Source organism: Carassius gibelio, chromosome A9 (assembly GCF_023724105.1).
Source record: "Carassius gibelio isolate Cgi1373 ecotype wild population from Czech Republic chromosome A9, carGib1.2-hapl.c, whole genome shotgun sequence".
Taxonomy (NCBI): domain Eukaryota; kingdom Metazoa; phylum Chordata; class Actinopteri; order Cypriniformes; family Cyprinidae; genus Carassius; species Carassius gibelio.
In genome coordinates, this window is record NC_068379.1 from 1,555,106 (window position 1) to 1,571,504 (window position 16,399).

The 16,399-nt window shown below is 37.4% G+C and overlaps 1 protein-coding gene and 1 long non-coding RNA gene across 2 annotated transcripts; both read right to left on the reverse strand.

The window, feature by feature from the left end:
• Positions 1–6,148: 6,148 nt before the first annotated feature.
• Positions 6,149–7,068, reverse strand: LOC128020348 (G2/M phase-specific E3 ubiquitin-protein ligase). Its single transcript, XM_052607178.1, has 4 exons — positions 6,896–7,068; positions 6,600–6,772; positions 6,292–6,506; positions 6,149–6,153 (listed from the first exon to the last, which is right to left on the reverse strand). The coding sequence occupies exons 1-4, from the start codon at positions 7,037–7,039 to the stop codon at positions 6,149–6,151; spliced, it is 537 nt and encodes a 178-aa protein (XP_052463138.1). The 5' UTR covers positions 7,040–7,068.
• An 89-nt stretch (positions 7,069–7,157) lies between these two features.
• LOC128019414 (uncharacterized) lies at positions 7,158–12,975 on the reverse strand. Its single transcript, XR_008185147.1, has 6 exons — positions 9,894–12,975; positions 8,646–9,801; positions 8,045–8,175; positions 7,788–7,955; positions 7,552–7,697; positions 7,158–7,435 (listed from the first exon to the last, which is right to left on the reverse strand). It is a non-coding gene; the product is annotated as an uncharacterized LOC128019414 (long non-coding RNA).
• Positions 12,976–16,399: the final 3,424 nt, after the last annotated feature.

The following is a 16,399-nucleotide window of genomic DNA, read 5'->3' on the forward strand; positions in this document are numbered from 1 at the left end:
GAGCCAGGACAGACTTTCTGAACTTGCGATAGCATTGAAAGCCAGCACGCGCGTCAGATGGACATAACAGACATTGTCAAGGATTTTGTGCAAAAAAATGCTAGGAGAAAGGGGCGCTTTGGAGGATTTTAAAGGTAATATATATTACCTTGGTTGAATGTTAAACGTCATGAATCTTTGTTGTATATTGCCGATAGAAAAAATATTTTGAAGTCATGTGCACGTCATGTGACGAGCATGTGCATTTTAACAAGTTAATGTAATTGCTGTTTTATTGTTGGTGTTTCTTTTATTCTTTTTTTGTGAAAAGTTCTTAATAAATAAATACGAAATAATTAAATACTATTAAATTCCACAGTAGCCTACTAATTCACAATTTTGAATGAAAAGACTCTTGCGGGTGGGCCAACGCAGTTTGCGCTATGCCACTGACTGCCACGTCAATCACCTGTTTCAATAATACTTCTGTATTTACTAAACTTCTGTCTCTGAGTGCGCTTGTTACAGTAGAGGGGTAGAATCATTAATTAATTGCAATTTCTTCTCTGAAGCAGTTAAACAAAACCTTTGTAAACTTTGACCTTAAAAATAATGATTCTTAAAAATAGATAACATTTTTTTATTTGTAGTTTACAGGGAATAAAAGCCTATACATTCACATTATGGTGCTGTGCTGTAGTCAAGTCAAGTCACCTTAATTTATATAGCGCTTTTTACAATACAGAGTGCATCAAAGCAGCTTCATAGTGACAAAATAAAAATGATACAACAAAGTTTGTTTCTAGAAGAAAGTTGCCTCATCCGCCACATTAAGTAGGCGTAAGGCAGATCAATAATATAGTTGATAATTAAATGTCCCCAACTAAGCTGTAGGCCTATATACATTGAAAAAATCAATGATTCATAAAATGTGCTTTTTTGCATTAAGTGGTTGCAATACATTTATTTTAGCTAAATTTAAAATAAACATTTAGGTGACTTACTTCAACATATTTTGTTTTATTTTAAATGTAGCTAAAACACATTTATTACAACCACTTTAAAACATTTAGTAAATTCAATTACTATTTGATTTTCTTCGGTTTAGGTCTGTTGATGGCTATAATATTTTGACTATACATTTTGACCCAGTGACCTAGAATCTTTATGAACTAGATTATAAAATTCTAGCTAGTATTCATGGAAACGTTAGCTTACCTTGTCATTGTTGGTCACAGGGATCTTGCTAACTAGCTTCTTGAAAGCAGGAGATTCCACCATAGTCAATGGTAACGTCTCTTCGACGACATACTCTGCCACAAGTCTTCTGACTTCTTGAGTTTAAGTGGCATGATGGCAGGCAGAGAGAAATTTAATTACTGCTGCTTTGGCTTACCACTCTCGTCCTCTGTTATTTTTCTCTTCTCAGCAAGTGTAGTGGTCGCATGGCTAGTGCTATTTCGCGACGTTGACAGTTCTTTCGGTTTTACACAAAGGTTGCATTTGACTATTACGTTCTTTTTGTCCTTATCTCTGACAAACTTGAAGTAATGAGCATACGTCCACCTTGTGAATGTACAGTCGTCTTCTGCCATCTTCATTAGCAGCTTTTCCACTGGTAAGCGTGACTCGCGAGCACAGCAGGGGCAGAAATCATGCCTCGCGCCACTCCTGTAAAACCCTCCTTCACTGGACTATGTCACGCAATAACAAAGTTACACCAACAAGAGGGATATGTTGATCATTAATGGTGGGTATAATATCAATTATATAGATTACAAAATCGGATCTTTGAATTTTTTCAGTAGCGTTAAATAAATAGAGGACAGTTTTATCCACTCTTCAGATTTTTGCTTCAGAGCCGAGTGGTTGTATGAAAAGCTGTTGGACTCCACAAAGCCATTCATCTGCTGTGTGTCTGGAAGCTGTTCTGGTTGACGGTACACCACAAACAGCAGTGTCCCCTGGGCGCTTCAGCTAAATTTTCTAAAATATTTCTTAACAGTGGGACAATTCACGGATAATTTGCATCTTTTTAAAGAAATTGTCTCATCCATGTCCTTCTGGATCATCCTCTAAGAAGACGACAAAGCAGCCCTGACACAGGCAACTCGGAGATGTGGGAGATGTGCTCTTCACAAGCTCCAATTCAAGATGCAGAAACGTATTATTAAATGAGTTCAAGCCCTATGGAGGACCAGGAGTGCCACTTAAAAATAAAATGAAGAATCAATTTATCAATTTAATAATTCAAACATAGAAATGTATATAAATAAATCACTATTAAATGGAAAAATTTATAGATATTTTCAAAGTTGTTTATTTTATTCATGTTTTAAAATGTATTTTAATAATACCATAAAACAATAAAAAAAAAACATTTTAAATGTATGAATAAATAGACACATTTAAACTGTTTATTTAATTCATGTTTTTAAACGTGGATTAATAAAACAATAAAAAGTACATTAATAAATAATTTAAATGCACAAGTTAAATAGCTTTTTTTTAAAGCATTTGGCATACCTTTTCTCTCTCTATTTGCCAGATGCTTTTCTTTATCCATTTGTCAATCGAGTTAAAAAATGCCATTGGACAGTACACACGTGGGAGCAACCAATCAACTGTCGCTTCGCCAAACTGTCATTGGACAGTTCGAGATCAAGGCTTTATCCCGCTTTCTATGGGCTTCTGAGGCGCCATTCTTGAACGTTATAATTGTTGTGCAAAAATGTCCTTTGGATCTGATCGTGTTTGGAGAGGGATAGTGGATTAATTGCCAGCTTTAGCTGATTTCTGCGAAAGAAATTCTCCTCTCGATTATCATTTTGTATATAGGAGAGTTTCACAGTTGAGGGAAGACGTTGCAAACGCAGCGGATAATTGTGGCTGAACAATAAATGGAAGGATTTGGGCCAAGTTTGATGAGGCACAGAGTGTCATTCAACGACTGAGTCCCTCGGACTGTAGCAGCCGTCACGCTATTGCAGTTCCAAGCATTCTTGAACAACACCAGTCGTTGGATGTACCAGCAGAAGAAACGGCAAGATGTATCGGTGTGTCACTGAGGACAGTCCGACGAAAACTTGCACGTGATAGCTTAAGGTATGTAACTTAAAAGAAAATGTTGTATCAATGTTGTTTCCAGAAAGACTATGCCTGCTCGCGTTTAACTACAGCGGTCAATCGCATGACTGACTTTACGTAAGGGATACAATCGTTTTTAAATCAATAAACTCATTCAAGACCCCTCCGCTTTCGCTATAACAACCGCCTCGCTCTATATTATCCCTTACATATAATGTTACAGCATTACAACAAACATTAGGCTGGATATATACTACAGTTAAGTTGGTTATGTGAAGAGTAAGGGGCGTGGCTCTCGAATGTATGTGAGTGCTTTAAACGGCAGTGAAGTCGGAATTTGTTAAAATATTATAATATAAATGTATTATGTTAAACTTGTGTGTGTAATGCCTTACTATAATTAAAACATGCTTTGTTTTTAGGAAACGTGACTTGTACACCTCCATTACGAATGAGGAGTGGGATAGAATAGTGGCAGAAATACACCACAGATACCCCAATGCTGGCTACAAGATGATCTTGGGACACTTAAGATGCAGGAAACTTCATATTCAAAGTAGGAAATGTAGCAAATATTAACATTTTATGTCTAACGACATTTCTAATGTCTCATCCAAGTTTGAAATTAACAGATATTTTCGGCCTTTTTTCTTTTGGCTAAAAATCTATACATTTTGGTGCATTCCTACTATTGGCTTTTTCCATTTACAACTTTTACAAAATTCCTTTTTGTATGTTTTGGGCATTGTTCCTATTTGGGCAGGCAAATGTGGGTAAAAAAATTACAGTGGCGAGTGACACTGTCAAATCACTAGCCAAGTTATGTTTCAGTTTACTGGGAAGATTAAATCAAACCAGCACAAATTGAGCGCAATTACTGTATGTGTGAGCCATATACTGTTTGTTTCAAATACAGTCTAATTACACTTCATCTGCATGTATCTGATGTACTTGAACATAGATAGCCATCACTACGCAAGAAATAACAATGCGCCGCTAGTTCATTTGAGTCAGTTTTAAATGATGTAAAAAAATGTGCAGTTTCCCCCCCAAAAAAAATGCAAGATCTAACATATGAATATTATTGTTATAATCTGTTGCAGAACACAGGGTTTTAGCATCATTAAGACGAGTAGATCCGGAAGGAATGGAATGGCGCAGGTTACGTCTTAGGACCAGCTCCCAACAGTGTGTGGCACATTGATGGGAATCATAAACTTATTCGGTTGGTGTTAAGCATTTCTTTGGTAAAGTTAATGGATAATGTTGCTAATGTCTAGGGTCACACATAATCTGCTCTCTTACACACCTAAATATAATCCTTTACATATGTCTACAAAATAAAATTCCCATCAGTCACAAAGTTTTATTTATCAAATATTTTGTTTTGTTTTATGTTTTCAGCTACCAATTATAGTGTAATAGTCTTGTATTCTTTCAGATTATCAGAATATATGCAAAAAAGTCTGCATGCTTGATCTTGCCCTACTTGTTATATGTAATGATTTCATGTTATGCTTTTATTGACATAAGTGAATATGTGGTGTAGGAAGAAAGCCATTCCTTAAAACCTTTCATGTACTATTGGACACAAAATCATGTTCAATGTTGTAGCCATTGCATATAGTTTTTGTGTTCTTGTGTAGGACAAGTTATCTTTTAATACATGTTGTATTCTTAAATGAGTAACTTTAAATACTTAAATTTGCAGATGGAGAATTTTTATCCATGGGGGAATTGATGGCTTTTCCCGGCTTGTGGCGTACTTAAAAGTTGCCACAAACAACAAGGATCAAACAGTGCTGCAAAGCTTCCTGTCTGCTGTACAAATATATGGTGTTCCCTCTAGAGTGCGTTCTGACAAGGGGGGAGAAGAAGTGTGCACAACCAGAGGTAGGCTGGTTACCTTGTAGCCACATGAATAGCGTTTTCCTTCACTGAACTTTTTTAAACTGAAGTTTGTTTGTTTTTTATGTAAGAATTGAGCGGTTGTGGAGAGATGTTTTTGACCAAGTAACAGACCTCTTCTACACCACCTTTCGTCGGTTGGAAGATGAAGGATGGCATAATCCGGTCCAGGAAGTGGATTTGTTTGTTGCCTTGCACTGGTCTTACACACCACAAATTCAGAGGCTTCTACAAGAATTTCAGAGTGCCTGGAATAGTCACAGTCTTAGATCTGCTGGCAACAGAACTCCGCTGCAGCTTTGGTCAAATCATAAGAAGGAAGGCTCAAATCAGGTAATTATGAAGGTGCCTTATGCAACTTGTTCCATAATAAAATATCCAATAATAACCCTTATATGTCATCAGCTAACGTTAAAACATAGTATCTGGCAGAGTGTCAGAACTGACATTCCCCCCACTGCCTTGGTCGCCAGCATATATTGGAGTCAGGACGTTTTGGGGCGTGTACATTTGTAAGGGTGTGTGTGAGGTGATAGCCAATGACAGGCTTTGAGGGCGCTACGCCAAATGTTGGTGCCCACAGTATGCCATTGCTCATGTGCATTTTGAACGACTCGTAATTGTAATGGATGGGCAATTTTAACACAATGTTGAAAGTGTCTGCCTCTGGAAATATTTTCTCTGGTGCGTCATGAAGAAATTCGATTTTGGGCTGCTGCAGAAAGCCATGGGGTGGAATGGCTGAAGACCCTGAAGTAAACTCCAGCACATTCTCCAGCGTCAATGGTGTACATCCTTCATCTGTAACACATGTAGAGATTCAGTCTAACAACTGTACTGTTTGTGCCATTCCAAACAAGCTGACAGTGTATTGGTGGTGGGTATTTCACCTTTTCAGTAAATAATTGTATATATACAAATAACTAATGTAATCATTCTCCATGTAACTTGTTAAAAATGTGATTCGTTCAGGAGAGAAACCATGCTACTGTGCAATGTTTTGAGAAATGCAATGGTTCAGTATTGACAGCACAAATGCAAAATTTGCAATAATGTCTGAAATCTAATTGACTATTAATACTGTTAATTAAGACAAGCAATGACATCTCTAACTGCTCTCTTCCTTTGGAACCGAGATAAGATCTATCAATATTTGTGTGAACTGTCACTTACATTAACCTGTTGGATGAACCACTTTATAAATCAATATCACACTTTTAATCATATATAAATATATAGTGAATACAGAAGCTGTGTATAAAACTTTATAGGACAAAATATGTAAAAGAAAATAATAATTATTTTTTTTGCAAATACCTTCAACATCAATGATCCAGTCTCTCCAGAAGCACAAGGTCCTGGTCTCTAGCTCTCTCTTATAGGTGTCTTGATCTGACAGGTTTACTTCAAAAAGTGATGTCAGGTCTGAAGATCTCAGTGGTTTTTTGTCTTCAACAAATATGATGTGAAACAGATCTGTGTGTGTCTGCATTTCTTGAAGAAGTCCAAGGGTGTTAAAACCATCGACAAACCTGTAAAAAAAAAAAAAAAAAACATGTAGCATGTACAAAGAACAAGGTATGAAAACAATTTCAACAAACAAGAAAGTGTTTGATACTACGTACTGTTGCAGTGCAACATTGCATCTCCCATCAACATAATACTCCACAGCTGACTGTACCAGCATGTCCCGCTGCTTAAGAGTACTAATGGATCTAAAGGCTACAATTATGGACAGGCAATCTTCTGCCAGATCAATGGCAGCTTTGGCTTCTGGAAGAGTTTCGGCTTCTTTTATCTGAAAAAAAAACAAAACAACCCGCCATCTTGCAGCTAAAATACAAAAAACTGTGTATTAATGGGGTATTCTTCCAGCATAACTTCCAAATTTTGCTCACTGCAGTTTAGGAAAAATACTTACTTTGCAAAGCATTTCTTTAAAGGTCTCATCATCTACTTCATCCAAGGTTGCAGGACGGGTGGGTTTACCACAAACTTGGAGAAAGAGCTTTTCTGAAAATAAATGTGGCACCATTGTTCCATGAATTATACAAACTGATATCATTTGAGATATCTGCCTGTAGAGACCTTTGTGCAAAGCTGTAAAGAAAATTACCAAAATATTAACTTGATGTTATGAAATCATTTTAAATAAGACCTTTAGTTCATATGCTTGCCTTCACTGTGAAGCCGCAACCTCTTACTATTTTCAGGGCACACAAATATGCTAGACTGCTGGACAGCCTTAAGGAGCAATCTGAGCTACTCTCTAGTGGGACCACCACCGTCCACAGACCCCTCTGCTGCTTTTGTATCATCAACAAAAATCACATCCAGCTCCGAGGTTAAATCATCGCCGACTAAAAGCCTGAACAGTGCTTCTCAGTATGTTGTGGGTATTGCCTATCTATCATCATCTATCTTGGCTGAAAGGAGACTCAGTATTGTTTGAAGATTGGTCCTGGAAAAGAATATTATTATGAATGCAAATGATAAATGATGACATTGTATATCAAATGGGAAACGGGTATAGAGGGGACTATGGGTTAACTGGTACTATAACATTTTAATTCATACTTCTGGACAGTCTCTTCCTGCTCTGAACGAGGGGAGAACGATGCCAGGTGTTCATTAGAGGTGCTAGGTTGATCCAATGCGCTGACAGTCCCAGAATTATAATCATCTTTATTATGGTTGTCATTGCCATCAGGTGCAAGAATGGTCTGCATAAACCGATGAATTACATAAAACAGTAAATGACAAGCTTTGAAAGATTTGAAAAAAGAAAAACAAGAAACACTTTGTAAATCTACCTCTGCGTCTTCGGAGGAAATCCACTGGACAAAAAGTGTGGTTGGCCGTCTGATATTTCTTTCAGAAATGGTTCCACATAGGTCATTTGTAAGTGTTGGTGATAAGGCTTCCTGAATCTGGAACCATTCTGTAGCATCCTCCACTTCTCCAACGAAGTCAAACAGTGCCTAGACATTTGGATTATTTCACATTTAAACACAGAAGACTTTGCACACCAAAACAACAACAACTATAAAATAAAATAAACCTTACCAACCTTAATTGATTCACTTAAAATAAATTTCCTGGTCCTCATTAATCCTTTTTTTCAAGATATTTTACTTTTAGCGACACACCATGAGCAAGTTCAGGTAAACTTGCGATTTGCGCTCGTCTCTCATCTATAGCCTAAAATAAAACAGGCAAGTTTCAAAATCAAACTGTAATAGTAAACAAAACACAAGTCTTTTTCATCTTTTTTTGTCTCGGTGTGCGGTGCCTTGTAGCACTGTCACAACGCGTAATAAAATCAATTACCAGGACTTTTAATCACTCCCTTTCCCTCAATGCCTACATGATCTTTAATAACTATCCAAAGAGCTCAAAAACATGATATAAGGAAAACAGCAACAATGTTTTGCACATGTGCATGTCTGTCCAAGTTTAATCTATATTTTTTCTGACTAACCTATTAACTCTGAATTAAAGCCCTAGTCTTATTTTCTCTATGATGATACTTTTGTACAATTCTTCAGCTTGTAATTTGCTTTAAGTTATCTTCTAAGCATCTGCTACGCAAATACACATAAGTCATTACAAGTAAATATATAATGTCTTAAAAAGGCAGCAACATCCTGATTTCCTCAACTTAGACTTACCTTTCTGCGTCTATTCTCAGATTCTTCGCTATTCATCTTCTGCAGTTCCTGAAACAAATTATGAATTCATATTGTAATGCAGACAGAAAGATTACACAATGTCATCAGAGGATGTCTGTTATAAAGTTTACCCTACATTGGCTTGATCTGCTATCAAAGACTGATTATATTCATCATCCTGCTCCTCACGCATCCTCCGCCATTCACTTAAAGATTCCTGGCAATATTTTGCTATAGGAATTAAGAAATATTAAAGACACTCCTAAGAGCATCTACCATAAAACCTGTACCAAATAAATGTGGATGATCCACAAGACCACTCTCTTCTTCAGTTTGATGAACATTATATACAAGTAATTTTATTTTATTTTATTTTTTTTAGAAAAATAAGAAGCGTTTTGAAATGCTAATATTGTGAACATACAAACTGAAGTTATGGCAGAAGAAAATGTTTGATTGTAGCACAAGCTCTTAACAATGTAAACTTGAAATTTACCATGTCCGTTTTTTCATCTGTTAAATCGATGAACAGCTGGTCAGTATTTTCCTCAGTGGGTGACTGGTTGATGAGTGAATCACTGTCTGAAGTCTGTGCATTTAGGTGTTCGTTCTCTAATGTTGGTGGCAGGTGATTGGAACATTCAGTCCTAGGCCTTCAAAAACATGAAATTAAATTTTGTTTCCCTAAAAAGAAACTGAATATTAAATCAAGATTATGACCAGTCAATGTTCTCCATACCTGCAGCTCTCAATGTGAACCTTAAGTAAAAAGCAATCTCAAAATTTTAGATAACTGTAAATGAAAATAATAAAATAAATAAACTTAGTACATTACGATAAAAACATGTGTTGCCTAAAATGTAATAAGCATAGAATTTAGCAAATAAGTAATTTACTGTAGTGTTAAAAGAAATAAAACTTACAGAACTGGACAGTTCTATGTCTTTTTGCATAGGACGTATGTAGATGACAGCATGTCCCATATTTTCTTTTAGAGTCTTAATTGTGTACGCTGTGTTTGGGCAAGGCAACACCACCAGATTCCTAGATCGGGTCATGCCTGATATTTTTAAAATCTCAAATCCCCCACAGTCACCAAGTTTTGGATATGTCGTTATAATCTAGTTTTTTAAATCTTCTGCATTGTTTACATCACCTGTAAAAAGGAAAAGATAAAGCAACATTTTTAGAAGCAAAACTTTTGTTTAAAAACTTTTGTCTATAAACAAAAACTTACACAATACCCACCAAGAAATGTAACCTTTTGTAGTCCTGTAGCTTTCAGTTCCTCCCTTTCAAACTTTGTTGGTGCAACACTTTGTGTCATTCTACTTAAGCAGCAGAAAACTCTTGTGAAGCTACTGCGAGGTCTTGTAGAACGACTACGATGACTTAAAGGTCTCCTGCTGGCTTCTGCTACATAGCTTGCAAAAAGTCTATTTACTTCAACTGTAAATTTGAAAACAATGTCAATGTAAACAACCCATAACAATGACATTTTAAAAATGCTTTGTTTAAACTGCAACTATTTTAAAAAATAGAGTTGAAAAAACATATGACAGAAGTTTTTGTACTATATAGACCTTAAAAGACCAACATAGATATCCCACAGGAATTTGTGAGACTACAGCTGCGTCTGAAACTACTCCCCATCTCCTATATCAGTGTTTCAGTATAAGCGGCTCCATCAGGAAGCCTGACTACGTCAGATTTCATACTTCCACTCGATTTCATTTCGCTTCTGTACTCAGTCTGAGAAAGCGTCATAGCTTTCCGTTTTCCTTCGGATATGCAGATTCTGTCTACAAAGCAAAGGAAAGTTTGGTATTACCAGGCTATCTATCAGGTACTGTGCAAGTAAATATCACCTGCAGAGATGATTGTGCTTCAGTTTGATGATGACTGAGGTCATGTTGGGCAAAAAACTAAAGCTTCTTCAACTGTACAGTCGTGGCCAAAGGTTTTGAGAATTCCATAAATATTAGTTTTCAAAAGGTTTGCTGCTAAACTGCTTTTAGATCTTTGTTTCAGTTGTTTCTGTGATGTACTGAAATATAATTACAAGCACTTCATACGTTTCAAAGGCTTTTATCGACAATTACATGACATTTATGCAAAGAGTCAGTATTTGCAGTGTTGGCCCTTCTTTTTCAGGACCTCTGCAATTCGACTGGGCATGCAATCAATCAACCACTTAGTTTTCACTTTTGCCTTATGGCACGGAGCTCCATCGTGCTGGAGAATCCATTGTTCTTCACCAAACTGTTGCTGGATTGTTGTAAGAAGTTGCTGTTGGAGGGTGTTTTGGTACCATTCTTTATTCATTGCTGTGTTTTTGGGCAGAATTGTGAGTGAGCCCACTCCCTTGGATGAGAAGCAACCCCATACATGAATGGTGTCAGGATGCTTTAATGCGGGCATACACTGTGCAATTTCTGTGCGATTTCGGCAAGGTACCAACTCACACTATACGTGTAGATCGCATGCGATGTAAAGCCAAAGCTCACGATTTTTGTGCGCTCACTGTACGGTCCGATTGTCGAGTTGCGATTTGACTGCTCACACTATACGTGAGGAATCAACCGAATCAACACGTAGGATCCCTCAGAACCCGGATGTTTGTGGTTGTTTCAGAATAAACATGCTTTCCCGGGATAAACGCACTGCTTTGGTGATATGCACAATTATGTGTGCTGAAACGTAAAAAAAAAAAGGCGTCGTCGTATCTAGACGCGCAGGTGGCTGGGAAGACGTGGCCAATATGGTCAATCCATTTTGCAACGCGAACTGGAGGGAAGCAGGCGTTTTTTTTCCCTCTTTTTAAAATTTATTTTTCTTTGCCATAACTCCACAAGTTATCCCTCCATCACTTCAGTCGACACTACACGCTGTGTCAGGTGTCACCATGGTTTCGTTTATGGTTTCACGCATGCGCAGTGAGGGAAACACGGAAAATCGGTTCGTGGCCCTGCTTCAACAGTGCGATACCTCACGAGAGGCGACCAAAATTTCTGACATGTCAGAAATCCATCCGACCAACCGATTGCCGGTCGGGAGAGGCTTATCGCCTCTCGTTTCCCCTTGTACACTGCACGACAAACGACGCACGAAAATGATGAAATTCGTCCCGACCTGAAAAAGAGTCGCATGAGTCAGAATTCGGCTCAAAATCAGATGAAAATCACACAGTGTATGCCCGGCCTTACTGTTGGCATGACACAGGACTGATGGTAGCGTTGACCTTTTCTTCTCCGGACAAGCCTTTTTCTAGATGCCCCAAACAATCGGAAAGGGGCTTCATCGGAGAATATGACTTTGGCCCAGTCCTCAGCAGTCCATTCACTATACTTTCTGCAGAAGATCAATCTGTCCCTGATGTTTTTTTTTGGAGAGAAGTGGCTTCTTTGCTACCCTTCTTGACACCAGGCCATCTTCCAAAAGTCTTGGCCTCACTGTGCGTGCAGATGCGCTCACACATGCCTGCTGCCATTCCTGAGCAAGCTCCGATCCCGCAGCTGAATCCTCTTTAGGAGATGATCCTGGCGCTTGCTGGACTTTCTTGAATGCCCTGAAGCCTTCTTTATAAGAATTGAACCTCTTTCCTTGAAGTTCTTGATGATCCTATAAATTGTTGATTTAGGTGCAATCTTAGTAGCCACAATATCCTTGCCTGTGAAGCCATTTTTATGCAACGCAATGATGGCTGCACGCGTTTCTTTGCAGGTCACCATGGTTAACAATGGAAGAACAATGATTTAAAGCATCACCCTCCTTTTAACATGTCAAGTCTGCCATTCTAAGCCTGACATAATGATCTCCAGCCTTGTGCTCGTCAACATTCTCACCTGAGTTAACAAGACGATTACTGAAATGATCTCAGCAGGTCCTTTAATGACAGCAATGAAATGCAGTGGAAAGGTTTTTTTGGGATTAAGTTAATTTTCATGGCAAAGAATGACTATGCAATTCATCTGATCACTCTTCATAACATTCTGGAGTATATGCAAATTGCTATTATAAAAACTTAAGCAGCAACTTTTCCAATTCCCAATATTTATGTAATTCTCAAAACGTTTGGCCACGACTGTACAGTGTGCAAAACTGATTTTCATTGCTTAAATGCGTTTGACATCTTTTGACCTTATCTGTGAAACCACTTCTGTATTAACCAATCTGAACATACTGAACATATTTTTTATGTAGTTTTTTTGCCTTTGAAAAACAATACAGGATCAGCTGTTAAAGACAGTGGTGGTTGCTGATGCTCATTTAAAGGTGATCTAAGCGATGTTGGGTGACGTCACTTCTTGTTGACGTTCAAAGTATTGTCAAACAAAACTCTAGCTAGACCCTCCCCTCCTCCTCATCCACGCACTAACCCCCCAAACCCCATCCTTAAATCCTTCTTGTCGGTTATTGGCTGGAACAGTTTGCTATGTTTCGTGGTGCAGATTAGCCCAGTTTGTTTTGTTTTTCTTGCCCCTTGTGGAGCATGGGCTGTCAACTGTTTTTTACAGGGTGTTCACGGGACAGGCAGCTAGCAAATACTGAGGAGAAGTTTGCTGTGACAAAATGTTTTGGCCTAAAAAACGCGTGATATCGCTTAGAGCTCCTTTAATTTACAGTACATATTGTACAGGATAGTCCAGGACTTCTGTGGTTTGTTTTATTTAATCAAATTAAATTAAATACTTCCAAAATATTTTATACATAAGTGTAGTTTTCTTAAATTCCCTTCTTTATTACATTTAGAAGGGTGTCACGTGATAACAATGTTCGTGACGTCATTCTTCTCTCTAAATTGTCAAATACTATATTTAATAATGAACTGAATCCCCAATAAAGGCATTTTTGATTTTCTGTTTTAACAGAACAATATAAATAGTGAATAAACCTGATCCATTATACAAGCAATCACTTTCACTGACCTGCTAAAATCATGATTTATAACTGTGACATGATCTAACAAAAATCACCATACACCAAGGTTAAAGAGCGGCTATATAATTTTGTAAATATTAAAGCAGAGCGCAGCATCGAAACAAACGAATCATCTGCGGGCAATGTACAGCTTCTCCCGGCCAAAACACAGATGAGACGATCAACACAGAGACGATCCTGTACTGGGAGAGCAAGACCGATACTGGCGATATTTTTCAACTGGATATAAAGCTAAGAAAGAAAATCACTTCATCTACAGCGATATCATTGACTTGATTGCAAATAAATGCACAGACACTATTTAACTGAACAGAGATGACATCACTGAATTCAATGATGAACTGTCTTTAACTATTATTCTGCATTATTGAGACACTGTTTTCCTAATGAATGTTGTTCAGTTTCTTTGACGCAATATATTTTGTTTAAAGTGCTATATAAATAAAGGTGACTTGACTTAGGCTTATGCAAAAAGTGCAAAAAATAAAGTGACAAAGGTGCTTCGTTAGCAACATTGGTTTTATGCGCGCATGTGTGTGTGAGACTAGGCAAGGATGAGGCAGGTGTCTGACTAAAACAATAAATGGGTAATGTTATTTATCACGTCAAATTATATGTAATAATATTGGTATAAATCATATGTGAACAAACACATTAGCATACAGATGAACTACAAACTTTAAGAAAAGAGATAAGCAACTTTTCTTACCGTCCACGGCGTTATGTCCTCCTGGAGTTGGTCGTCTGGGACATGAGAATTAGAACCACTATCCACATCATTGGCTAGTTTTCTTAAAATATTTGCAATGTCTTCCATTTGCATGTGTTATGCACAACAATTATCACCACAGTGCCAATCAATCATTACCATCAATCAGCGCCTCAGAAGCCCACAGAAGTAAATTAAAGCCCATGACAGTTTGGCGCTTCAAATTGAGGCGACAGTTGATTGGTTGCTCCCACGTGTGTACTGTCCAATGGCATTATTTAACTCGATTGACAAATGTATAAAGAAAAGCATCTGGCAAATAGAGAGAGAAAAGGTATGCCAAATGCTTTTTTTAAAAAAAGCAATTTAACTTGTGCATTTAAATTATTTATTAATGTACTTTTTATTGTTTTATTAATCCACGTTTAAAAACATGAATTAAATAAACAGTTTAAATGTGTCTATTTATTCATACATTTAAAATGTTTTTTTTTATTTTATTTATTGTTTTATGGTATTATTAAAATACATTTTAAAACATGAATAAAATAAACAACTTTAAAAATTTATTATTAATTTTATTAATTTGTCCATTTAAAAGTGATTTACTTATATACATTTTTATGTTTGACTTATTAAATTGATAAATTGTTTCTTCATTTTATTTTTAAGTGGCAGTCCTGGTCCTCCATAGTATGGAGTTAGACTCTGTGAATTTGACAGCATGTCTCTTCAGCTTTTTTGTCTCTTCAATTTATAACAACATTTTCAGGATTTCGCAGAGGGCAGGCTTCAAGTATAACTCGTTTGAAGTAATGGTGCTTCATATAACATTATCCAGAGAAACAAATGTTAATCATATATCCCCTGTGATGTTTGTACTTGCATTATTTAAAGAGTTTTTACATCCAAGTTATTGCTGGCTACAGACTGCTTTGTAAGTAATCTTCCTCATGTTTTCCAATTTCTTAGCATATCCAAAACCTCAGAACAACTTGATGATGTAACAGAAACTATGGACTCTCTCTTTTCTAGCACTTTAAATACAGTTGCTCCTTTACGCTTAAGGAAGGTTAAGGAAAACAGTTTGACACCATGGTATAATGAGCATACTCGCACCCTAAAGAGAGCAGCCCGAAAAATGGAGCGCAGCTGGAGGAAAACAAAACTAGAGGTATTTCGTATTGCTTGGCGGGAAAGTAACCTATCCTACAGAAAAGCATTAAAAACTGCTAGATCCGATTACTTTTCTTCTCTTTTAGAAGAAAACAATCATAACCCAAAGTATTTATTCAATACAGTGGCTAAATTAACGAAAAATAAAGCCTCAACAAGTGTTGACATTTCCCAACACCACAGCAGTAATGAGTTTATGAACTACTTTACTCAGGGCCGGATTAACCATACGGGCAACTGGGCAATTGCCCAGGGGCCAAAGACCTCTAAAGGGCACAGGGCAGCAAGGGCACGAGCAAAATACTGTATCTTGTAATCTCCCGCTTTATATTAAACAAACTGTCAACACGGGCTTTTGCGCTGCACCGAGAGACGCTGCGCTGCCTATGACTTTGAACGTGAGTTGAGAGCGGTTGAGAGTCAGTCTCATGCGGACTGACCAATGAAGAGAGGACCTCAAGTTAAGGCCCTCTCCTCATTGGTCAGTCCGCATGAGGCGGGTCAAATGTTACGCCGGAGCGGGTTACGTCATGGAGAAGCCAAGTGGGAGCGTGAAGCGGAAATTAAAAAAGGAAAGGACATCAGAAACATAGAAAATGTAAAGTATATACCTGAAATAGGTCATTTATTCACTCCTGTTAATGTTGCCGACAGTTCTGTTAAGTCAGCTTCCGTCAACGACGAGGAAAACCCAGCTAGCCAGGACTTTACAGCCCCGAGAGCGAAGAGCATTTCAAATTCAAACATGCACTTCGTCATTATTTAGGACTAAAATTGTGTATTTTGCCAGATTGTGTAGCATTTATTTCTGTCTTGTCTTCTTCAGAGAAATTGACAGATATTTAAATGTTTATGTAGCAAAAATGGTTAACTGGTTAATTGTGCTGTGATATGTTGTTGTTCTATTTTAAAACAAGTTTAATGTTTA